General features: G+C 35.5%; 7 protein-coding genes and 3 non-coding genes across 11 annotated transcripts; 6 read left to right on the forward strand and 4 right to left on the reverse strand.

The window, feature by feature from the left end:
• Nucleotides 1-1,383: 1,383 nt before the first annotated feature.
• Nucleotides 1,384-3,258, reverse strand: R10E11.9 (uncharacterized protein). The gene is made up of 4 exons (NM_066768.5): nucleotides 3,117-3,258; nucleotides 2,812-2,884; nucleotides 2,671-2,760; nucleotides 1,384-2,472 (listed from the first exon to the last, which is right to left on the reverse strand). The coding sequence occupies exons 1-4, from the start codon at nucleotides 3,172-3,174 to the stop codon at nucleotides 2,202-2,204; spliced, it is 492 nt and encodes a 163-aa protein (NP_499169.3). The 5' UTR covers nucleotides 3,175-3,258; the 3' UTR covers nucleotides 1,384-2,201.
• Nucleotides 2,517-2,666, forward strand: R10E11.11. The gene has a single exon (NR_052641.1). It is a non-coding gene; the product is annotated as an Unclassified non-coding RNA R10E11.11 (non-coding RNA).
• Nucleotides 3,259-3,982: 724 nt separating the features above from the next.
• On the forward strand, nucleotides 3,983-8,260 carry mcm-6 (DNA replication licensing factor mcm-6). Of its 2 annotated transcripts, NM_001027840.6 has the most exons (5): nucleotides 3,983-4,219; nucleotides 4,269-4,557; nucleotides 4,605-4,890; nucleotides 6,442-7,885; nucleotides 7,933-8,259. In NM_001027840.6, exons 1-5 carry the CDS (start codon nucleotides 3,984-3,986, stop codon nucleotides 8,108-8,110), a joined length of 2,433 nt encoding a protein of 810 aa, NP_001023011.1. In that variant the 5' UTR covers nucleotide 3,983; the 3' UTR covers nucleotides 8,111-8,259. The 2 variants fall into 2 exon arrangements, with proteins under 2 accessions (NP_001023011.1, NP_001379433.1); NM_001392181.1 differs by lacking the exons at nucleotides 3,983-4,219; nucleotides 4,269-4,557; nucleotides 4,605-4,890 and having other exon boundaries at nucleotides 6,440-7,885; nucleotides 7,933-8,260.
• On the reverse strand, nucleotides 4,887-6,164 carry srxa-10 (Serpentine receptor class XA 10; the record flags this gene model as incomplete). Its single annotated transcript, NM_066770.4, has 6 exons — nucleotides 4,887-5,127; nucleotides 5,170-5,448; nucleotides 5,506-5,613; nucleotides 5,659-5,831; nucleotides 5,887-6,000; nucleotides 6,047-6,164. The coding sequence occupies 6 exons, from the start codon at nucleotides 6,162-6,164 to the stop codon at nucleotides 4,912-4,914; spliced, it is 1,008 nt and encodes a 335-aa protein (NP_499171.3). The 3' UTR covers nucleotides 4,887-4,911.
• Nucleotides 8,261-8,722: 462 nt separating the features above from the next.
• On the forward strand, nucleotides 8,723-11,949 carry ZK632.2 (uncharacterized protein). The gene is made up of 5 exons (NM_066771.8): nucleotides 8,723-8,867; nucleotides 8,923-9,039; nucleotides 9,418-10,091; nucleotides 10,643-11,126; nucleotides 11,185-11,949. The coding sequence occupies exons 1-5, from the start codon at nucleotides 8,727-8,729 to the stop codon at nucleotides 11,899-11,901; spliced, it is 2,133 nt and encodes a 710-aa protein (NP_499172.1). The 5' UTR covers nucleotides 8,723-8,726; the 3' UTR covers nucleotides 11,902-11,949.
• Nucleotides 11,950-11,970: 21 nt separating this feature from the next.
• Nucleotides 11,971-14,627, reverse strand: riok-3 (Serine/threonine-protein kinase RIO3). The gene is made up of 5 exons (NM_066772.9): nucleotides 14,534-14,627; nucleotides 14,383-14,487; nucleotides 13,962-14,339; nucleotides 13,096-13,677; nucleotides 11,971-12,483 (listed from the first exon to the last, which is right to left on the reverse strand). Exons 1-5 carry the CDS (start codon nucleotides 14,585-14,587, stop codon nucleotides 12,070-12,072), a joined length of 1,533 nt encoding a protein of 510 aa, NP_499173.1. The 5' UTR covers nucleotides 14,588-14,627; the 3' UTR covers nucleotides 11,971-12,069.
• A 100-nt stretch (nucleotides 14,628-14,727) lies between these two features.
• Nucleotides 14,728-14,877, forward strand: ZK632.15. Its single transcript, NR_052642.1, has one exon. It is a non-coding gene; the product is annotated as an Unclassified non-coding RNA ZK632.15 (non-coding RNA).
• A 253-nt stretch (nucleotides 14,878-15,130) lies between these two features.
• ZK632.4 (putative mannose-6-phosphate isomerase) lies at nucleotides 15,131-17,070 on the reverse strand (the record flags this gene model as incomplete). Its single annotated transcript, NM_066773.7, has 5 exons — nucleotides 15,131-15,944; nucleotides 15,995-16,174; nucleotides 16,223-16,435; nucleotides 16,646-16,754; nucleotides 16,939-17,070. The coding sequence occupies 5 exons, from the start codon at nucleotides 17,068-17,070 to the stop codon at nucleotides 15,328-15,330; spliced, it is 1,251 nt and encodes a 416-aa protein (NP_499174.3). The 3' UTR covers nucleotides 15,131-15,327.
• Nucleotides 17,071-17,181: 111 nt separating this feature from the next.
• On the forward strand, nucleotides 17,182-17,399 carry ZK632.17. Its single transcript, NR_052643.1, has one exon. It is a non-coding gene; the product is annotated as an Unclassified non-coding RNA ZK632.17 (non-coding RNA).
• A 760-nt stretch (nucleotides 17,400-18,159) lies between these two features.
• gtap-2 (Gamma-Tubulin Associating Protein) lies at nucleotides 18,160-22,257 on the forward strand. Its single transcript, NM_066774.9, has 13 exons — nucleotides 18,160-18,290; nucleotides 18,346-18,436; nucleotides 18,488-18,603; nucleotides 18,712-18,850; nucleotides 18,899-19,376; nucleotides 19,452-19,587; nucleotides 20,067-20,176; nucleotides 20,236-20,760; nucleotides 21,153-21,247; nucleotides 21,298-21,566; nucleotides 21,614-21,766; nucleotides 21,830-21,938; nucleotides 22,030-22,257. The coding sequence occupies exons 1-13, from the start codon at nucleotides 18,162-18,164 to the stop codon at nucleotides 22,152-22,154; spliced, it is 2,475 nt and encodes an 824-aa protein (NP_499175.1). The 5' UTR covers nucleotides 18,160-18,161; the 3' UTR covers nucleotides 22,155-22,257.
• Nucleotides 22,258-22,980: the final 723 nt, after the last annotated feature.

Below are 22,980 nucleotides of genomic sequence, written 5' to 3' on the forward strand. Positions count from 1 at the left end.
GACGTCACGTCTCCCGGGATGAAAACGCTGATTCAAGGGCAAACGACTCGACTACCGGAAGATTCATGACATGTTTAAATGTTGTTCAAGAACTTTTAAGTGTCTCTAAGCGAAGCTGGTTCTTACGGAAGCACAAAGAGCATCCAAAGTAATTTTAGAAGGTGCTTAGAGGGTGCTTTGGTGTCAAACTTTTAAAGCTCATAGAGTGTTAAACTGTTCTTAGATAACAGTAAAAATTTTCAAAAAAATTTTTAAAATCTTTTATTCGCAGTGAAAAGTGGTGATATAAATATTTTTGTAATGTATTCTACGGATTCGAACCTGCAGCAATGCTCGAAATTACTTTAAATGTCTAAACTTTTCAAACTTTGGTAATTTACCAAATCACCAATCCACCAATTCTCCAAATCTTGGGCAATTTAGCAGTTCACCAAAAAATTTGACACTTTGCCAAAAAAAAAACCAAAAACTTTGACAATTCAAGAAATTTCTTTGTAATTTACCAAAAAAGTTTTACTATGATATTTGGCAATTTTGACACCATAGGAATAGTTTTTAAAACTTTTCCCACTGGCGCCACTCCAAAAATATGTAGGTTTTCAAGCGTTCCATACAAATAAATAGCTAATAAATTTATATCCAATATTTTCACGAGTGTTTTGAATTTCAAAGTCAGACCCTGAATGTAATTTCCTGGTAACAAATAAAGCTAATGAAAAAGCTCCAGAAAGAGACAAAAAAGTAATAAAATTCGGGTGAAAAACAAGATGACAACAACGAGAAATTCATTCTCAATTTCATGAAAGCCTAAGGATATCTGGCAACACAAAAAACCAGCGGATGAATGACATGCGACTCGCTTTCATTTTTGACTTTTTTCTGTTTGGATTCAACTTTTTTCGAAATGTGCAAAACAACACAATGGGTTGGGTGAAGAAGAGAAAATGGAAATGGAAAATGATGATGATGGGGGGAGTCGGTGGATTAGTTGAAAATGACTTTCTGAACCCTTTTTAATAGTTTGCTGGCTTTTTCAGTTTCTAGAACCATTTATATTTTTGCTTAAAAATCTTCGAGGAAAGAAAGGGAGGTGAGTAGAGTACCGGTGGAATTCCTACTCTAGAAATAATGAAGTTATAATTAAAACAGTTATTAAATACTTCTACTATCGGTGATACCCGACAAATTGTTTTGGCGCATAGGAAACATTAACGAAATTCCATTTTTCTCATCGTTTTGTTGAAGTTTTTTTTGGAAATTTATGTAGAAATATAGATAAACATCATTACTTTCTGAAACAACTTTTACTTTTAATTTCCAAAAGTTTCTTGGAAACTCTCTCAAAATTGCAAAGACTCATTTGGAACGTTGTGACTTTGAGACAGGGTTTTGAGCGACGTATACTTTTATATAAATTTTCATAAAATACAACACATTCATAGCTGAAAGGTGAGCACTAAAGTTTTGAAGCTTGGTTTCAATAATAAAAATTATACGCGCAATTCAAATTTCAAAATTTGAGTCGTAATTATATAACTCTCACAATATATTATAAAAAAAACTCTGAACGGGGTAAAAGAAAAGTGGTTCAATCAAATGAATTGGTTGAAATAAACATGTTTTTCTCCTAGTGCCTAATTCCAAAAGATCCAACCTCCCAGTCCCATTTTTATGGGCAATTGGAAAGAGAAAGAGCACACGTTTCTTGAATTGAATTACAAATATATACGAACCAACAGAAAAAGAGAGAGGTGGATGGATAGAAATGAGCAAACTGATGTTGACAATAGCTTCTGTGAAAGGTGTTGAAGGGGAGAAAATAGTTGTAAAATTGTGAAAAGAAATGTGAAAAATGAAGCAGGAAAGCAATTTGAGAAAATTGCAACGAGGTACCTGGGAAAGAAAATTGTTTAGAAAAACAAGGAGCTATTCGTTTTGGAGACTGAAAAATCAAAGAGCGACTTGGTAGGTAAACTAAAATATTTAGTTTACCTACCAAGTCGCTCTTTGATTTTGAAATATTTAGTTTACCGCAGAGAAAATTATTCTACATACATCTATTTTTGCATCACTTGCGTTTAAGTCTACAAATGGAATTTGAAATTTGTAAAATCCTTGAGGAAATATGGCACTTTCAAGGAAAATGAAAATCGGAACGTTTTAATTTTTCAAAAAAAAATCCAATTGAGCAGAATATATAATTATTGAAAATATTGATAATCCAGTTCTTGATCTCTAGCAGCTGCATAAGACCTTCTTTTATCAGTTTCCTCGTAGCTTCTTCGGAGTTCCCATTGAGTTCCAGAATCTATTGTTGAACTGCTAATTGTTTGAATTTGTGAGTCTTTCTTTGTTGGCTTCTTTTCTGGTTCAATATTTGAAGATTTCTTTTTTCTTCCAACGAATATCCAAGAAACACAACAACAGCAACATACAAGTAAGAGAAGAACAAGAAGAATTACTCCGATTATTCTGAAAAAAGTTTAGTTTTCAAGATGTTCCTGTTTAAGATGTTCCAAATTAAGAAATCCAAAATTTCATCCCCTTATAGGGATGTTCTGAGAGATGTCTCATTCTACTACAGATGCTCAAATGAAAACTTAAATTTCTTCTGTGGATTTATATGACTTAGATGTGGATCTAGTTAGAGCTACTTTACAAAAAGCTTACATGGGTTCTTGTCTAAATCTCCAACAACAGTTTTCCAAGAACTCTCCACAACATTCATAATATGTGAAGAAAGAAGCAGTTGGACACCTCCTAAACGAGAAAAACGGAATTATTTGCCAATTATAATATTCTCCAACTTACATTGGAGCAGGTCGTGGTGAGTTAAAATACCACGGTCGGCGGCAAATGACGTCATTGTATGATTGAGATTTAACTGAAACAATTCTTTGACAAGGTATTTTAATAAAATTCATCATATTTTCCAATAAACTTGAAGCTAGGTGAGAAATATGGCTTGTAGCACCGAGATCGTGTCGAGACCCACTCAGAAATCCAGCGTGCGCCTTTCAAAATTAAATGGAAATCTCTAAAAAATGTTTATAGGTGAATTTCATCATACTATAGCGCCTTTTGAACTTTGAACTTTTAAAATTGTCGAAACTCACCATTTGAGATCAGAGTTAGATTTAAAATCAAAACGAATAATTTAAAGAGAAAGTGCATACTTATCGATAAAGCAGTATAACACAACTTTTCTGTCGACAAAGCTTGGAAGTTGTAGTGTCCAGAAAGCAAACATACACATATTCTCGCATAAGTTTCCTCGGCCTGTTGCGCACGTCTGACTCATATTTATTCATTCTAAACATCGCCCGAATTTCTGAAATTCTAAGAAGTACAGTAACCCGAATGGTCTCAAGGTAACCTATCTCCCCTTGAAATTAATTCAAGTTTGAATGAGAATTTTGCATGTTTCAAATTTTTCGTGACTCTCAATAACTACTGATTCTTGAAGTCTACATTACAGGCTATTAAATTAGAAATCGTAGGCCCGATTTTTATCAAAGTACCGTACCGTGTGAGTTTCAAGGGAGGCACGTTTTTGGGAAATGGTCTTGCGACGACATGGCAAGAATTGTTATTTTTTAAAGCGCCTTTTTCTGTTTTTGATTTTTCCCAATAAGTTTTTTATTTTATTCATAAAATATATCTTTTACATCTGAAAAAGCAAGTTTCTGAATGACAATGAATTTCTGTCGAAATTCAAATTCACAGCCGCACAGTTTTCGCGCCTAATTTGTCTGCGTCTCTTTACCGCGCACACTGTTTCGTCTACAACACTCCAGTGTTTCGGTACGCAGGTTGCCGCCAAAATTGAGTTTTGAATTTTAGGTGTCTTATTTCTCGTCGTTTTCCCGCATTCTCATTGTTTTCCTCTTCAGATTGCACCGACTTCCTGAATTTCTAGTTCTCTTTCTTACTTTTTCGATTAAGAAAGTTGCCTTAATTCTTTTTAAATCAATTCTTTCAGCATGGACAACATTATCGGCGGTCAAGCCCAGCAAGTGGAGGACACCGACGGAACTCGTGTGCAGAACGAGTTTTCCAAGTTTTTGAAGAGCTTCAAAGACCAGAAAAATGAGTTTATCTACAAATCTGCGATGAAGGAGCTCGTGCAACCAGAAAAGAATACCATTTTCATTAACATGCAACATCTCTACAAGTTCAGTAACAATCTCGCAACAACTATCGAGCTGCAATACTACAGGTAAATTAAATTCGATTAGTATTTTCGAATACTTATAAATATACTTCAGGGTCTATCCATTCATGTGCGAAGCTCTACACTTGGCCACTTTAGATGCTTGTGATGAAAGTGAGAGACAGCAAATGTTCAAGAAGCAATTGTACGTTTCGCTGTTCAATCTCGATGCGAAAACGAAAGTTCGTGAGCTTTCTGCGGACAAAGTCGGAGGCCTCGTGCGCATTGCCGGTCAGATTGTCCGAACTCACCCAGTGCATCCAGAACTTTCACGGGCTTGTTTCGTGTGTGAGGATTGCGGTGTTACCACACGTGATGTTCAACAGCAGTTCAGATACACTCAGGTATGCGGAGATAATAATTAGCTTATAACGAATTCAAATGTTTTCAGCCAACTAAATGTGCTAATCCTCAATGCATGAATCGTACCAGATTCAGTCTCGATGTCAACTCATCTACTTTCGTCGACTTCCAGAAGATTAGAATTCAGGAGACTCAAGCAGAGTTGCCTCGTGGATCAATTCCACGTACTGTCGATGTGATTGTTCGAGGAGAAATGGTTGAAACTGTCCAACCAGGAGATAAATGTGACATTGTTGGAACTCTTATCGTCATTCCAGATATTGCTCAATTGAGCACTCCTGGACTTCGTGCTGAGACTTCAAATCAGAACAGAGGTAAACAATTTTATTCGAAACTCATTTCTTAGTGGAAGTAGTTGTCGCAGATACCTTGATTGTCTTCTTTTTCGCTGGTTTCATACAGAAAACTCTTTCTCGAACAAAATCCATATAGATTTTTCTGGTAACAGGGGTAAAAATGAAGTATACTAGAAATACATGGCATGGCACCTGAGCTAGTCGAAAATAAGTGAATGCGAGCTTTCCGTCAAGCGAAAGATTTCCAAAGAGTTCCTGAAAACTTGCATAGTAAACGCTATTTCGTTGAATTTATACCGGAACAACTCGTAGAACAAGACTTGTTAGCTCATATACAGAAAGATAGAAAGCAGTGATAAAAGCTTGAATCATAAGCATTCGTTCAGTCTTCTTTTTCGCTTTTAAAACATCCGAAGGCATTGATGTAAACTGATCTCCATTCCCACGTCGGAACATATTTTTGATCTTTGTATATGTTGGTGATCTTTGAAGTTTGAAGTTTATAATAACTAGCACATTGAAAAAGAATGCTACGAACGGAAAGAATACAGAGTAATAATTGGAGAACGTTGTGATCTACAAATTAAATTATTAATTTTTGTAACACAGATATCATCCGTAGATCTACTTTACCTGATGCCTGTCTGGTGCACATTCAGATATGAATCCAACTTTTCGTATATCATAATTTATCCGACACTCACTCAGATAGGGAATAATAAGACATGCGAAATTGGCAGTCTGAAGAATAAATGTATCATTTGAAATCTTAGCATTTCAAGATACCATATGAAATGAAGTATAGAGCCATATTTTGCTAGAAGTGAAAAGCTGAGATGCCTGCATACTCACAACTACTGCTATTCGATTAATAGTCATCAGAATAAGTGTGAGCATTGGATGAAGATAATTGAACGTTACACCCACCGAAATCATAGCTCCTATTGAATCCCGATATGCTGAAAATATAGATTAGAAAATATATCCTTCCTCATGTGTCCGGACAGTTATTACTTTTATATGTTTTATCGGACATGTAATAGGGGAGTATGTAGACCATTATTCCGAATATGACTAGAAGTGCGTTAGAAATTGCCATGTTATAGATGTATGTGGCTGGTAGAGCATCTGAAATGAGATTTTTAAAAAAATAAAATCCCGAATTTTTCGTAACTGTTTTTAGAAGTTTTTATTGCCAGTGATAAAGTAATACAGTAGAATAAATTGAACACCGAACATGTCTCGTAAACCCATAGAGCAATACGCTTAACAACGGCAGCATCCACATCCATTTGTAGAAAAAAGAAACACACCAGCAGGTTGAATAATGTAGGAACCAATGGTTGGGTAGTATTCTTTTGGAAGATGTGATTATATGGACTCCTCGTTTCTCGATAATGTGGTGATTTTGATTTTATTAGCATCTAGTATTCGAACAATTATGGTCACGTGGAACGAGGAAGTAGAATTGATTTTCAGTGACTAGTGATTCCTATGGTTTCATAAATTTAAATATATATTTTAAGAAAAAAAACTAGCGAGACTCAACAATAATCTGATTTTTTACAGGCAGAGCGACCGATAAAAGCGAAGGAATCACTGGATTGAAAGCTCTTGGAGTCCGTGATCTTACCTATAAAATGGCATTCTTGGCTTGTCATATTCAACAAACCGAGAGTCTTGTTGGTGGAGATGCTTCGGGAGCTGTTGAGGAGACTGATTATCTTGATTTATGGTCGAAAATGTCAACAGAAGATCGTGCAACACTGAAGAAAATGAGTGACGATAAGAAAATCGAGAAGAACATTGTCGATTCACTTTTCCCGAACATTTATGGAAACCACGAAGTTAAGCTTGGAGTTCTTCTGATGCTTCTTGGAGGTGTCGCGAAGAAGAGCAGGGACGAAGGAACTTCACTGAGAGGTGATATCAACGTTTGTCTTGTTGGAGATCCATCAACTGCCAAGTCGCAAGTTCTGAAAGCTGTGGAAGAGTTCAGTCCAAGAGCTATTTACACTTCTGGAAAAGCATCTTCAGCTGCTGGTCTGACTGCTGCTGTTGTAAAAGACGAGGAATCGTTCGAGTTTGTCATTGAAGCTGGAGCTCTCATGCTTGCCGACAATGGAGTTTGTTGTATTGATGAGTTCGACAAAATGGACCTCAAGGATCAGGTTGCCATTCACGAGGCAATGGAACAACAAACCATTTCCATCACCAAAGCTGGAGTCAAAGCAACATTGAATGCCCGTGCATCAATTCTTGCCGCTGCAAATCCAGTTAATGGACGTTATGATAGAAGTCGTCCGTTGAAGTATAATGTCCAGATGTCAGCTCCGATTATGTCACGTTTCGATCTTTTCTTTGTGTTGGTCGATGAGTGCAATGAAGTTACTGATTACGCTATTGCCCGTCGGATCCTTGATAATCATCGTGCGATCAGTGAGCATACTGAACGTGACAGTGTTTACAAAATTGATGATATCAAGAAGTATATCGCGTTTGCTCGTTGCTTCAAGCCGAAGATTTCGGATAAAGCTGCTGAAACTCTTGTTCGAGAGTACAAGAAACTTCGTATGTCTGACAGCAACAATGCAGCCACGTCATCATGGAGAATCACTGTTCGTCAATTGGAGTCTCTCGTTCGTCTGTCTGAGGCTCTTGCTCGTCTTCACTGTGGAAAGGAAGTACTGGTGGAACATGTCGAAAAGGCTGCCGAACTTCTCAACAAGTCTATCGTCAGAGTTGAGCAACCAGACATTGCTTTGGATGATGACGACTTTGACAACAATATCATGGTTGTTGAAGCAGACAAAGAGAATCAAAGAGGAGATGATAGTATGGATCATGATGGAGAGAAGGAAAATGCTCCGAAGATTGATATAGCAAAGCTCAAAATCTCATTCAAGGAATACAAGCAATTGTCTGATGTTCTCGTTTTACATATGCGATCCGATGAAGACAATCAAGGAGAAGACGAGTATGATGGTGTCAAGCAGAGTGCACTTGTTGAATGGTTTGTTTAAATATTCAAATATTTAAATTTAAATTTCTGGTTTTTAGGTACTTGTCGACAATCGAAGCAGATTTGGAGACGGAGGAAGACTTCAACGTACAAAAGACTATTTGCGAGCGTGTAATTCATCGTCTCATTCACCAGGATCACGTTCTTCTTGAAGTTGAGCAAGGAGAAGATCCAACTCTCTGTGTTCATCCGAACTATGTTATTGCCGACGAATAATTGAAATAATTGCTTCCCGTGTGTATTGATCTCTTATCCAGGCTCTTTTACCGTTTATCATTATTTTTATCATCATCATCAACTCACTAATTTGCAATTAACTTGAGTATGACTATCACCGGAACTTTTGTGAATGAATTTTCATCAATATTTCCAAACTATTGCTATGTGTTCAAAGTGAAAAATGTATGGGCTGCGGCCTAGTTTCATTGACGGCCATGTACTTCTCGTGGACAACTTTCGCAAACCGAATCTTTTAGTTATCCAGATGTAAAATATTGGGATTTCTGTGCCAAAAACACGGTACCTAGTCTCGAAACGATAAATGTTTGTTAAATGAAAACGGATGTGCGCCTTTAAAGAGTACTGTAATTTACAGATTCATATTTTTTTGTTTTTTTTCTCCCGTTTTTCGATAATTCATGTTTTTAATGTTATTCTTGAGCTTGCTAATGAATAATCTTATTTTTATTTTAAAAAAACGATGAAAATCCCTTTAATTTAAAATTACAGTATTCTATAATGGTGCACATCATTTTTTCCTCAAACCTTTTTCGTGCGGAGACCGGCTACCGTATTTTTAGCTCAGAAATCAAATAATAAATATTTCAGCGTAATGTCTGAATCAGACGGAGCCTTCAAATCACCAAGTTTACCTCCATCTCATCATGCTCCGGCTCCAATGTCGCCTGAAAAAATTCGAGCTCCCGCTGAACAGATGGACGGTCCAGTTGAAGGAGTTATTGATGAAATTGAGGTTTGAAAAATATTTATTGATTATATATATATTGAAATAATCATTTTTCTTTCAGACTGCGGAAGTTCAAGCTGAAAAAGAATCGAAAATTTCAGTGCAAGCACCAGCTCTACACTATGAAGTGCCTCCTTGGGCTTGTGAACCGGATCCAGCTCATAAATTTCAGTTTGAGGTACATATTACCCAGACGCGAAATTTTGCACAAAAAATTCGGTACCCGGTCTCGACACGAAAATTTTTTGTTAAATGTAACAACGTCTGCTCCTTTAAAGTACTGTAGTTTTTTTTTCGATATGAATTAAATTAATTTATTAAAAAACCTGAATATGCAAATATATTACATTTCAATTTTGACAAATCGAGAGAAAAACTATGAAAATTCGGTGAAAATTAAGCAGCAATGAAAATTTGAAATTACAGTACTCTTTAAAGGCGCACATATTCTCGCATTTAACAAAAATTGTAGTGTTAGGACCAGAAACCGTAATTTTAATGCTAATTTTCTCAATTTTTCTGTTGATACAAAATAAAATAAAAACAATTTTTTCAGATTCTGAAAGAAGGAAAATTAATTGCTTCGTATGATTTGTCAAATCGAAAGAATTCAACGTTCGTAGTTATCGGAAGAATCAAGCCAGGATGTGATCTTTTAATGGAACATCCATCAATTTCAAGATATCACTGTATTTTACAATATGGAAATGATAAAATGTCAAAAACTGGAAAAGGATGGCATATTTTTGAATTGGGAAGTACCCATGGAAGCCGTATGAATAAAAAACGATTACCACCGAAACAATACATCAGAACCAGAGTTGGATTCATTTTTCAGTTTGGAGAAAGTACTCGAATATTGAATTTTGTTGGGCCTGAAGAGGATTCAGAGCCGGAATGGGATTGTTCACCAACTGAAATGAAGTTAAGAAAACACAAAAAAGAATTGGAAGCAAAATTGAGAGCCGCTGCAGCACAAGAAATGATTGACGATGAAAAACGTGAAAAAGAAGAAGAAGGATGTGGATGGGGAATGGATTATGGAGAAGATGAGAAACCATTGACTACTGTTGAAACTGATGCACATTTGATGGAGGATCGAGAAGCTTATTATAATCAGGATCCAAAAAAGGCGTTGCAGAAGTTTTTTGAACGGGAAGGATTTGATATGAATTTTGAATTCAGTGAACAGGGACAAGGTCATACACACAAATGGGTCTGTTCTATTGAGTGAGTTTTTGAAATTTATTTTCAAGAAAAAATCGTTTTGAACTAAAAAAAAAATTAATTAAAATTTTCACAAGCTCAAAAAACTAGGTAGTTAAAGGCGGAGTAGAGAGAGAGAGAGAGAGGGAGAAGAGAATTTCGCTTCAAAAATCCTAAACTGTCTCAAGTTCAGAAATACCACAACAGAAATACAAAAAATAATCACGAAATAATGATTCAAACATAAAATTTAGCCAACAGTGATAATCACGTTTTTAAAATTGTTTTTTCATTCCTTTTCGATTTTTAAAGTTTTTTTTTCTGAATTTGAGACAATTTTTGATTTTTTGAAGAAAAACCCCATTCACGCTAGTCCCTATGCTGAATATTTAGCAGATCCATGTATGGTCTGCTAAATATTTAGCAGACCCATTTATGGTCTGCTAAATATTTAGCAGATCCATGTATGGTCTGCTGAATATTTAGCAGACCCATTTATGGTCTGCTAAATATTTAGGTTTCAGGAATCAACCAGATTATTAATTTTCAACTTCTATAAAAATACATTATTCCAGGTTACCTGTTGAAATCGACGGAGTTGATCGTGCCTTCACTGCATCGGCAACTGTATCAACTTCCAAAAAAGATGCTCAAATTCAATGTGCTCTCGATGCATGCCGAATTCTCGATACGTATAATGTTCTTCGGAAATCAAATACCAAACTCCGAATGCAACGAAAAACTCTTGAAGCCAATGATTATTACGATGAAGACGACGATCTGTATCTTGATAGAACTGGACAGTTGGAAAAACAACGTGAAAAACGAAAGCAGTGGGCTGAAGAAGGATTTGGGCATAAAAGAACCGAAACAGATACCTATGAGAGTTTATGTAGAAAATTGGAAGAATCGAAGAAAGAAATAATCGAATGTCAGAAACATTTGGATGAATTGTCAGCTGGAACAAAGAAATCTAGAACAATTGATCAAGGGGGTGATGTTCTAGATGATTACATCCGGCAGTTGGAGAAATCTGGCGGAGCGGGAGACGATGCAAAGGTAGGATTTGGAAACGTTTAAAGTGATATTCTGATCTTCAATAATTATTCATTTTCAGACCAAAATGGAAAAGTCAAAATGGCGTCAAAAACTGATGGCAGCGACACACGAATCTCAAAAACTCGAAAAGTTGGTCAAAATTGCTAAGCCAGCTGTAGTAAAAGGATTGGAACAACTGGAAACTACTGCTGCCAATGATCGACAAGCATTCCTTAAAAAGTTGATGGGTGTTCGAGCAAGAAAAGAAATTGATCAAACACCTTCACAAGGACCAGGACCGTCGACTTCAGCTACTCTTCCAGCTACAGTAGCCCCAACCTCAACAAAAGCTGTGGAAGTTGAACATGAGAAGAAGATGACTCCATTAAAAGTTGAGAAAGAAATTGCTGCATCATTGGATTCATCTGAAATAAAGAATTCTTTACCGGCTGTAGATGAACCAAGCTCGGTAAAAGACGAAGTTTCTGAAGAAACTCCACAGAAAGAAGCATTCGGCAGCAAAGTTCAGAAGAGAGTTGCACAATGGGAAGAGGAGCTTGAAGCTGAAAAAGAAGAACTCGCGAAAAAGCAAAAGCTTGAAGCGGAAGAAGAAGCTAAGAAAAAGGTTCAAAGAGTCCGACGGCGTGATATTGAAAAGAAGATCGCTGGATCAGAAGATTACGGTGCAGGTGTTGAGGATCGAGATGAGAAATACTCAACATGGATGCCACCAAATGCAGATCAGTCGGAAGCTAAACAAGATGCTCTGCGAGCGAAGTTTGCTGGAAGGTATTGAATATTGCTCTATCTGAATCTTGTATTATTTTAATGAAGGTGCTCCTCTGTCTATGTAATCTGAAGTAACACGTTAAACAATACATTAAAGTAAACAAACCAAAGGAGCAAAAAATAGAAAAGAAAAACAACAAACGATACTTAAATATAATATTTAAATTAAATTTGATTAATTATACTCTCTCGCCGGTGAAATGCCTCGATTCGCTTTCTTCTCTTCATTATATTTCTTGAGCTCCATATCAGCTGGCCGAGATTTATCATGACGTAAGTCTACGGATCTATTCTCTTCGGAAAATTGTTCAACTTGGACGAGCAAATCATGATCTTCTACCATATCGAGGTCAGTAATCAGATTGAATAGTTGAACGTAGGTTGGAAGATTTGGAGTTCCGATACGAGTGAAGAATGTGATAATATTTTGAATGTCACGAGTGAGGAATTGTAATGATCGTGGATGAGATAGATCCATTGCTTGAGACACATCGATCACGTGAACTTTATTATCAGGAGTTAAGAGAAGATTGAACTCGCTCAGATCCGCATGAACCAGAAGACATTCTTTGTACATTCGACACATTATCTGAAAAATATATAATTTACATTCAAAGAAATTGCATCTTTTGCAGGCTGTGTTAATATTTCGCATAGTCCGAAATCTAGCGAGTTGCGCTCCCATCATGACACCACAAGATTTATTACACAGTTGTGTATTATTGCGCAAAAATTCCGTACCCGGTCTCGAAATGACTGGAATTTCGCTGTTACCGTAGTATTTTGCAATTTTTCCACTATTATTCATAATTTCGCTTATGTTGTTAATGTAAAAACTAGAAAATTTATTAGAAAATTATGGAAAACGCGTAAAATATCAGGAAATACAGGAAAAATTGCGAAAAACGGTTATTTTTCCGCAACATTTCAAAACTTTTACCAGTATTTCTTGATATTAGACGCGGTTTGGATGATTTTCAAATAAATGTACAGTTTTTGGATTGAAAATTCAGCTAAATTATGAAAATTAGTAAAAGAAGTTGCAAAATACTTGTGGGTGCGGTAGATGAAAAATTTTGATCGTCTCGAGACCAGCAAAATTTTATAACTGGTAAAGTATAGCTAGGTACAAAACGCGGAAGATGTCAGACCAAACTTAATTTTTAAATGTTTTTTTCTGAAAAAGTACTTTAAAAATTACCGATTGTACTTGATCGTAAACATTTCTGCGCTCATCGTCAGTGAAAAATTCCCATTCCACGTTTTTGAGTCTTGGTGCGGCAAGACCTTGATCTCCGAGAAATGACATGACAAGAACATTGCGACGAACTTTGACAGGTTGTGGACACGGAAGTCCATGTTTCGCCATTCGGCTCAAGTTCATAAACTCTCTTTCTGCCCAAATCTTGAGAACACCACGCGGATTTTTGAAGCGGAAATCGTCTTTTACGTACTCTGAGCGATTTTTGAACTCGGACAGTGTGGTTTTGTATACTTTGATGGCATAGCTGGTCGCCGAGTCTTGAGCAGCGTGAAGAACCGCCGATTCTTTTCCAGTTGCGATAATTCCATCGACAGAATCAAATACTCCTTGATTGATCCATTTAAGGAGAAGAAGACGTGTGTCACTGTCAACAGAAGTATCCATTGTTGCTTTCTCTTCTTTATCCTTATTTCTCATTTGACGCTTCGATTCACTTTTTCCAAATGCCATCAGTTTGTTGAAAACTTTATTGTTGAGCTTGTCGCCGACCATATCGCCTGTTGGAAGGGTGTTCCGATCCTAAAACGAATAATCTCTCATGAGAATTAGATACAAGTATACACTACGGGGCACGTAGAAAATGCACATTTTGAAATCGAGATGCAATCGTGCTCCACGATTAAGCGAAAAGTTCCGCCCCTAAGCGGCAAATTAAAACATTTTCCAGGAATTCTTCGTTTTTTTTCAGCTGTTTTTCGTTTAAATTTATGGTTTCACCACCACTACCTAACGAGACCCAACGTTTAGGGGCGGAGCATGACTGTGGAGCGCGGTACATTTTTCTGCGTTTCAATAACACGTACATTGAAAGTTTTATCAGCATTACGACGCCCACTGACACCAGTATCATGCTTTGTTCGTGAAGTACTGGGACCTTCTGGTCGAAGACGAGAATTCGTTGCATTTTCCTCATCAAGCTTCGCATAGAGCATATCAGTTGCAGCCTGTCTCAAAGCATCATCATCTTCATTCTCAGAATCTGTTTCCTGCATTGTTTTTGGATGATAACGGTCAGGTGTGAAGTGAACCGAACTCGAAGATCCAACAGCACGAGCAACATCTGCTTCTCGGTCAAAATGGCGTTGAAGAGCAAGTGCAACTTCTTCATCAGTCATTCCTTCAGTATTTATGGGGAGTTGATCATCAGAAACTGAAGTATCACCGAACATTTGATCGAGTTGCTGGAATTTAATATTATTTAAAAGTTTTTTTAAATTTATATACCTTCATGTATCTCTCTTCTTCCAATTTTTCTTGAACACTCAGATCCTCAATAAATTCTTCGCTCAGGACATCCGCAAAACTGACTATCGGTTCTTCAGCAGTTTCCTAAAATTGGAATTTGCTTAAAACATTTAAATTTCTCAAAACCAACCTCATTTTTGCCCCACGCGTTCTTCTTCCACGGATTATTCTCACAATTCGCCATTGTCTGGCTTGAAAGCTTGGAGAAAACGGCAAACTATCTACTGAAACGAAATTAAATCAAAAAATGGCAATTGTATTGTTGAATAATTGAAAATTTGTCCAGTTGTGGAATGTTTCGCAATGCAATCAATATTTGTCCTGTCAGAGGGACGAGGGTGTAGTTTGAACGGCCATGGCCATATGGTCTGCTAAATGTTTAGCAGACCATAGCTATTTAGCAGACCCAAGCATGGTATGCTAAATATTTAGCAGACCATAGCTATTTAGCAGACCCAAGTATGGTATGCTAATTATTTATGTTAGGGACGTGAAGGACACAATAATTTAGCAGAACCAATACAAAACCTTTTTTTGTTGATAATTGTTCAATTTTAGCATTTTTTCAATATAAAATACAGGATTTTACAATAAACCTCCGAAAATTATTGAATAGAACATTATTTGAAATTTTAACGACCGGCCAGGCAGCGCTAATCGTAAGAAAGAAGGAAGTAATGTAAACAATGAATAAAAATCCTCAAATAATTATTAAGAATTGAAAAATAAGGAATAAAAATTTATTATGAACAACCCTAGATAATGAAAAACAGTGACTAGCACTTTTGTATGTAATTGAAATTCCAAAATTCCAATTTTTAGCTGAAATAACGTGGAAGCTATAGCATGGCAAGTTTAATTTTTAAATACAATCATTGCGTAAAACTGTGGTGAATTATATAAAGACATAAAAAGATTTCTGAATTAATCAATAATCAGACGCTTATTTGAAAGACTTTCGAGGGCTCTTGGTGATGGTGTGAACGCTCGGAATGCAAGAAAATCATCAGAAATATTAATCTTGGGACGTTCAGCGTCATGTGTAGCTCCAATGAAAACGACTTCTCCTCGATTCAATACTTGTGATGCATCTCCCAATGTAACTGTTGCAGTACCATAGAGAACCGTCAAGACAGAACATGATTCGGAGTAAGGAAGTTGGTAGATCGATCCAGCGGGTCCTTTGACTTCCTGCACCCAGAACTCATCAATTCCACGTGGAGTAAATAGTAGTGATCCATCGTCCAGTTCATTTGGAATATATTTTGGAAGCAGGGTCTCATCATAATTCAACATTTCAACCAATGATTCTACATCAATATATTTTGGTGTTAATCCAGCTCGAATAGTATTGTCACTGTCTGCCATACACTCAACACAATCTCCTTTCAAATAAGCATGTGGCATGTTTGGTTCTAAAAATGTTGCCTCTCCAGGTTGTAATTTGAAGTAGTTCAAGAAAATTGGAGCAAATACACCAACATCTCCAGGGTACAATGTGAAAAGGTAGACAATTATTTCATCAAGAGCCGTTTTGTTTTCTGAAATTTAGTAATTAAAAAGAAGATATTCATTCAAAAATATCGCTTACCATGTCCTTGAATTCGTCTGGCAAGTTTATCAACAACTATTTGAAGTTTTTCCTTTGGAGTTCGCCAAATTCTTGAGAAGATCTTTTTGAGAACCTGTGCAGAACTCTCTCCATAAGATCCTAAACTGTCGATTTGACTTTTCTCTTCTTCGGTGAGCAATTCTTGAATTTCAGAGTACACTGAAAAAAAGCAAATTTTAATGCTTATAATCTAATTGTGATAATTACATTTCAGATATTCACTAATTTGTGAATGTTGCCGAAATCCGGAAAGAAGCTCGAATTCAGTCAGAGCAATTGCGATCTCTGGTTTGTGGTTGTCATCTGGATAGTTCTTCGGATCTGTAGCATGAAGAAGTTTTCCTTGTTCTTTTGTTGGATGAATTTGGATTGAGAGTGGTCCAAGAACGGAAAGCACTTTGAAGAGGAATGAAAGGTTGCCTGAAAGAAATAATTAATATTTATTGACAAGGTCATGTTGTTCTTTAAGGAATTGAAATGTATCAATTGGCTTGAAATTTATGTCATTCGGAAGCTGACATCGAATTGGATATTCCTTTTTGCTGATCTCTTAACTTCCAAATTACATAAGTTTCAAGCCAGTTAGACCATTCCCAAGCCAGAACAGTAAAGAATATTTATTTTATTCACCTTTTTCATGTTTTCCCTGTAACTCTGGCGATGTAGCCAAAAGTTGTTTAAGAGCGATGTCTTTTTCGATGACGTGGGCCGGCCCGTTAGCGTGAGTTCCCACCCAGAACTGTAATAATAAAGATGATGAAAGAGAACGTGTTTCGGGAGTGATGTAGGCCGATCTGATCAGGTGATCGACGACACAATCTTCGAAAGTCACGACATAAGGTCAGAAACCACGGTAAGACGCCACAAATAGATTGAGAATCGCTTTAATTAGAACGGAAATAGATACATGTTTCATTACTCACTTCAGCGTATGGTTTGTCTTTGTCAAGATTTGGAATATGACCACCATCTAATGCAAGACTTCCAGCCATGCTAGAATTTCCTTTGGGTCCCCATGCGTAGTTATTGACAGTGCACTTTAGCTTCAGAAGCATCTGAAAACATGAATTATGGAAGAAATGTTTTGAGAGAACAGATTATGTTCGAAATATGAGTTAGGGAGAAAATAAAAGATATAATGCATCAAAATGACGGTAAACGACTGATCTCTCTAGTTTTCTCTGATCAACGCATGCGCTAAAATCGACACGTGACTAAATATAATCAGTCATAAGTTGACCATAAGACAAGAGAAAAAGACTTCCGAACTGGAAGACACGGAATACATATATATGACCGAGAGGCTCGGAGACGCAGATTGAAAACGCTGAGATCAGAACTATAAAACGAGTGCGACCGTCGACTTTTTTCATATCTTGAGTGGGTATGCGTGTGAGATTGCGTCAACGTGACTGCCTAAACTAATTGTAGAGAAAGGTCGTAAATTTTCAGACAAATCAAATGATTGTCGGAGACAGATTTATGGGTGGGATCATAAGAGAGAGATAGATCGTATTCTCGGTGATTATTTACACGATGAACGCACGCAACATGGCGACGACAACATGCGGCAAAACTGAGAAATTCCTTGATCGCTGATTTTGAAGCAGGTTAATGCCGGAAGTGGTTTTTAAATACAAAAATCGGGACATTTCTTAGCCAATGAAGGTCACAAAAGATCGAACAACAAAGTGTAAATTAATGAAAAATTATTTCAGAGAATCAGAATAGAACTTTGATGAAAGTTTATTTATTTTTGAAAGCAACAAGTTTTTTCACAAAAAATGGTTTTTACAGGCTCTATGGAAACAATGGAAAAAATGTTCCGTAGAAGTGCATGTTCTAATATTCAATAGTCGAGAACTATGAGTAAAGATGTAAATTTTATAAATTTAAATTCAAACAATACAAAATTTACAGTAGCATAAAATATTTTTAAAAAACTTTATATAAATGGCAACTAATACTCTAAAAACTTAGTCATAATGGTGGATTCATTTCTACTGAGACTGATGTTCCATAAAGTGTGATGCAGGCGTGCTCTACTAAACTCCTCCTAATGTTTTTTTGTTGTTTTTTCAATTGCCACTGTTTTTTTTTCTAATTTCAATAAAACTGAATCCTTTTTAAATTGTTTTTTTCAGAAATGCTAAGCACATTAAGCTTTCTAATACATGGGGAACAAAATGTGCAACAGTGCCAAACAATATCAGATTTGGAGTGTCTCTATCTGATCAATAAAAATCAGCCCTTACGAGACTCAAACGGGAATCCTGTAGGTTTGACAATTCTTCAAAAGAAACATCTTGGAGCTCAATTCAAAATTTCAGTTGACAGCTCACGAATTGACGGATGATTTGAATGAACGGCTGGTTACTCTAAAGCTAGAAGCATTTCGCCCGGTTGTCTCTGAAGTCCTAGGTATACATCTATAGTTTAAAGCAATTTTTGTTTGAGTTTAAATATTTTTAGATCAGCTGGAAGAACAGGATGATGCTCTCCACTATTTTGTGCTGGTCGCAACTTCCCGGTTGTCAGATGAGGATTTTGAGAATAGCTTGAAAGAAGTCTCGTTGTCCCAAAAATTGGTAAATTTTTATTTTCACAAATTTTGTAAGGTTTTTCTCGAGAAATCTTCTAGAAAACTGCTCATTTTTATATTTTTCAATCCCAGAATAAATTAATTCAAATTACAGATGGTACGAATCGATGGTGAATATAAATACAGATTATATTCAAAACCAATTGTACGAAATAACATTCCACAATTAGCATGGGATATTTCTCCAGCACTGAGAACACGCAAAGTGGCAGAAAAAGATGAGATATCACCACGTAAGAAATACTAAAAATGTTTTTTAAAATAACACTATGAAATTTCAGCAAACAATACAGCGAATGTATATCCAGTTGATGATTGGGGATTGATTTCACGGGAATTCAGATCTATTCTCTCATGTGAAGAGCTCATTTTAAGTGCTCGAGAAGGCCAATCAATCGAATTTTTTCATCTTGACAATCAGGGATTCTACAGAAATCTACTTGATATGCATCGAGGAATCAGTTCAGATTTATTTCAAATCGATGGAGATTATCATTTTTATCAATCCAGGCCGTGTCGAGTTCAAGAATGGAATCTGACAACAACTCGAATTATTCTTCAAAAGCATATATTCATAGCGAATCAACTGGCAGAAGCCATACAAAAGTTAAAAAATATTTTTGTAACTGGAACTGACAATTCGATTCGGCTTATGATGCAGAAATATTTAATTGATGAACAGCAGATTTTCTTCGAATATTTTGAATATATATTTGACGAGTCAGCAAGTACATCCTACAATTTTCAATCGATCGTTGAGTGAGTACTGACAAAAAATTAAATTAAATTTATATTATCATTATATAAATTATTGATTAAATTCAAAATTTCCAGAAATCTGCCCAAATTGAACATCCACGATGCCTCATGTCGATTTCAGATTTGTGATGACATATTTGAAATCGTTAGCGCACATTATCACGTTATCAGGGAAATGATACAAGTTGTTGGGAATATTAATGATTACAGTGTGAGTTTTGTAAAAAGTTTTGTAAATGTGGGATTTGCTTCAAACACCAATAATTCTGTTTGATTTTATACAAAAAATGAAGAAAATACCAATTTACATTGTTTTTTCCGGATAAAAATGCTAAAAATGCCACTTTTACTGTAAAACGAGTAAAAATTGCAACTCCCAGGTGATTTTATTGGAAAAATAGGTAAACTGGAAATTTCTATCATTTTTTTCCCCGAGAAATTCCTTCGTATTTTTATTTGATTTTACTGTTAAAAAACTAAAAATTGAAATTTTCATGTATTTTCGATTAAAGTTTGACAAAAAAAGTGTTTATATATTTACAATTACAGTGAAAAGGCGATCCCCCTGGAGTAAAAAAACTTTTATGAAAGCTGAAAAGTTGATAGAAATCCACCAGAAAATCACTACAACTGCTCATAATTTCTATAATTTTCTTCAAAGAGGATAAAATATTTTTTATAATTTTTCAGCCTATCCGTCTCAATGAAATGTCGTTCACTGGATCTCAATCAGCTCCTCAATTTTATGCGAAACGAATGTGGAGAAGGCTGAATGTTGAATTAATTCGATTCATTGTGAAGTAGGGTTTTTTCAATTTCAATTTTCATTTAAAATTAATATATTGATGACATTTTTCAGTAAACTGGCTGAAATGCTCACCACTCCCGATGCTGAACTTATGGAGCTCCTCACTGACGCCGGAGATGCCAAGCTTATCAAAGATCCTTCAATTTGGCAACGCCTGAATCCTTTACAAATGGAATCTTCATTGTGTATTGATGAAGATCTTGCAAATCGAGTTGCAGATCTTATAATTGGTTATCAATTTTTTGTTAATGATAAGAAGAGCAAAAGTCAGAAGTTGGATGAAAAAACATTCGCAAAGTCAGATATTCAAGACGCTGAAGAGTTGGAATTGTTTGCAAAAACTCCTGAATTCGAGATAATTATTCAGAAAATATTAGATAGAGTGGATGTTAACTCAGTAACAGAAGAGTCTGAAGAGTTGACAATTTGCATCAATAAACTTCTCGAACAAATTCCAACTACGACGCTTGTTGAGAAATACTCACAAATAGTTTTGGAGAAATCAATCAAATTTTTTGAGTTCTTAAAACTTTTCTTCACTTCTGCATATATTCACATGCGACATTCAACTTTTTTGTGAGTTTTCTGGTTCAATTTTCTATGTCAAGATCTTAGAAAATGCGTGTAAATTTAAGAGATCAAAAAATAATCATAAACCAATTTTCAAGATATGGGCCCCAGAGAAGATTATTTAAAAATTAAGATTCGAAAAAATTTTGTTGCAAATTGAAAAAAAAACTAATTTTTAAAAAACTAAACAAAATGTTGTATTACAAAGACGCAAATTAAACTGCAACGAAAGTTTAAAATTATAGTACTCTTTAAAGGAATACGCCTATTTTATACTTAGCAAAAATTATCGTGTCAAGACCAGGTTACTGTAAAATTTCGCGATTGAGTAATAATAAAGTTTTTTTTAAGTTTTTGATCCAATTATTCAACAAAAAATTCAATCCAAAAATTTACAGAAATCGATATGTGCTTGATACTCTGGAACGAGAGAAAATGTTGAAACAAGGATATGATCCAGTATTTCTCAGAACCATCGGTTATAATGAACGAAGTAATTTTTTCTAAATTTTTTTGTTTCGAGAAAGAAACATTTAATTTCAGGTACAAATGAAGATTCCCTTCTAGTCGTCACTCCGCCAGAACCATTAAATGTTTTTGTGTCGAAAAGTGTTACTGACATTTATTCCCAAGTGTTCACAGTACTCCGAATGCTTCACACAGCACTCAATGAAGTTTTGGAAACTCGAAATTCTGAGACATTAACTCGTGAGCCACGTCTTCGATACGCATTCTTTCATATGAATACTACGATTTTTGCAATCCGAAAGAATATGCTCACACTCATTGAACAATCATATGAGGCATTTATGGTTAGAATTCATATTCAATATTTATTTAAAAATCTAATTATTTTCAGAAAACCTTAGATTTCAAAAGCAAACCTGACCAACGAAGTTCGCATGAACTCTTAAATGTCTGTTATCGTGCACATCGGAAATTTATTCGTGACGTTGCTGGAGCTTTGATGCTGAAATCAAATGCAGGAACTACTGGTAGAATCATTCGTCTTGTAAGTGATCTTTTCTTTCAAAAAAATTATTCAAATAACTAGATTTAAAATATAATCTTCCAGATGGTTGGAAGTGTTTCCCAGGCATCAAATGCTTGTGTAAATGGAGATGCAGTCGGTGCTGAAAAATTCTATCAGCAATTTCAAAACAATCTGCTCATTTTTCTTGACCGTAAGTTCTCTTTTTTTTATATTTTGAAATTTTTTAAATTTGATGTGGAGAAAATATTTTTTAATTCAAAAATAATTTGAGCTTCTTCCAGAATGTCGCCTCGATCATATTCGTTATCCACTGTACAGAAGTTTGGAAATTGGAAGCGAAGAGACTGATGGTCGCCGATCTCTAAATTCATCGTATTCTGATGATCTCAGTTGTCGATCTTATTGATTCATTTTCAAATTGTTGTATGAATATATTTATTATATTGTTATCTCTGTATTAAGTGACGGGAAGATTTTTTATTTTCGAAATGAAACATAATGATTGTTTTTTATGTACTTAATTTTTTTTTTCTTTACAAAACTGTCTAGGTTATCAGTTTTCAATATTTATATGATTTTAAAAATATTTTCGCGAGAAAGAACTGCATATTTACATACCGTAATTTTTAAATTTTCTAAGAAAGACGTAGTGATTTTTACGGGTGGGTCTCGCCGCGAAAAACGGTGATTGCTTTCTAGTCTTGCGCTCCTTTAAAGAGTACTGCACTCTCCAGGTCCTCGTCGCTGTGGAGTGTTCTTTTTTTTTAAATGAAAAACTAAAATTAAAACGGAAAAACAGATACGATTTTACTTAAGAGAAACTGTTTAAAAAATCAATGAAAATCCCGCAAAAATTAAGATTTGGGAATTACAGTACTCTTTAAAGGCTCTCAATCTTGTCATTCTACAAAAATGTATCGTGGCGAGACCGGTTACCGTAATTTTGGGGCAAAATGTCGCATTTGGATAATATAAACGCTCATTCTCGCTGCGAGACCCATTTGAAATGCTTTTAGGTATTACACAGTTGCGAAACCGTGTGAGCCGGTCTCGACACGATACAGCTACCGCACCCGTAAGGATTTTTGTGATATTTTATATAAATTTAAAAAAAAAAAGAAATTTCAGCTAATCACTGTCATAAATTTTCATAAGCTAAAAATTTTATTGAATTGAATTTGTGGAAAATTGAGCGAAATATTTTTGGGTACGGTAGCTTTAAAATTTCAAAC

This window comes from Caenorhabditis elegans, chromosome III, assembly GCF_000002985.6.
Source record: "Caenorhabditis elegans chromosome III".
NCBI lineage: Eukaryota > Metazoa > Nematoda > Chromadorea > Rhabditida > Rhabditidae > Caenorhabditis > Caenorhabditis elegans.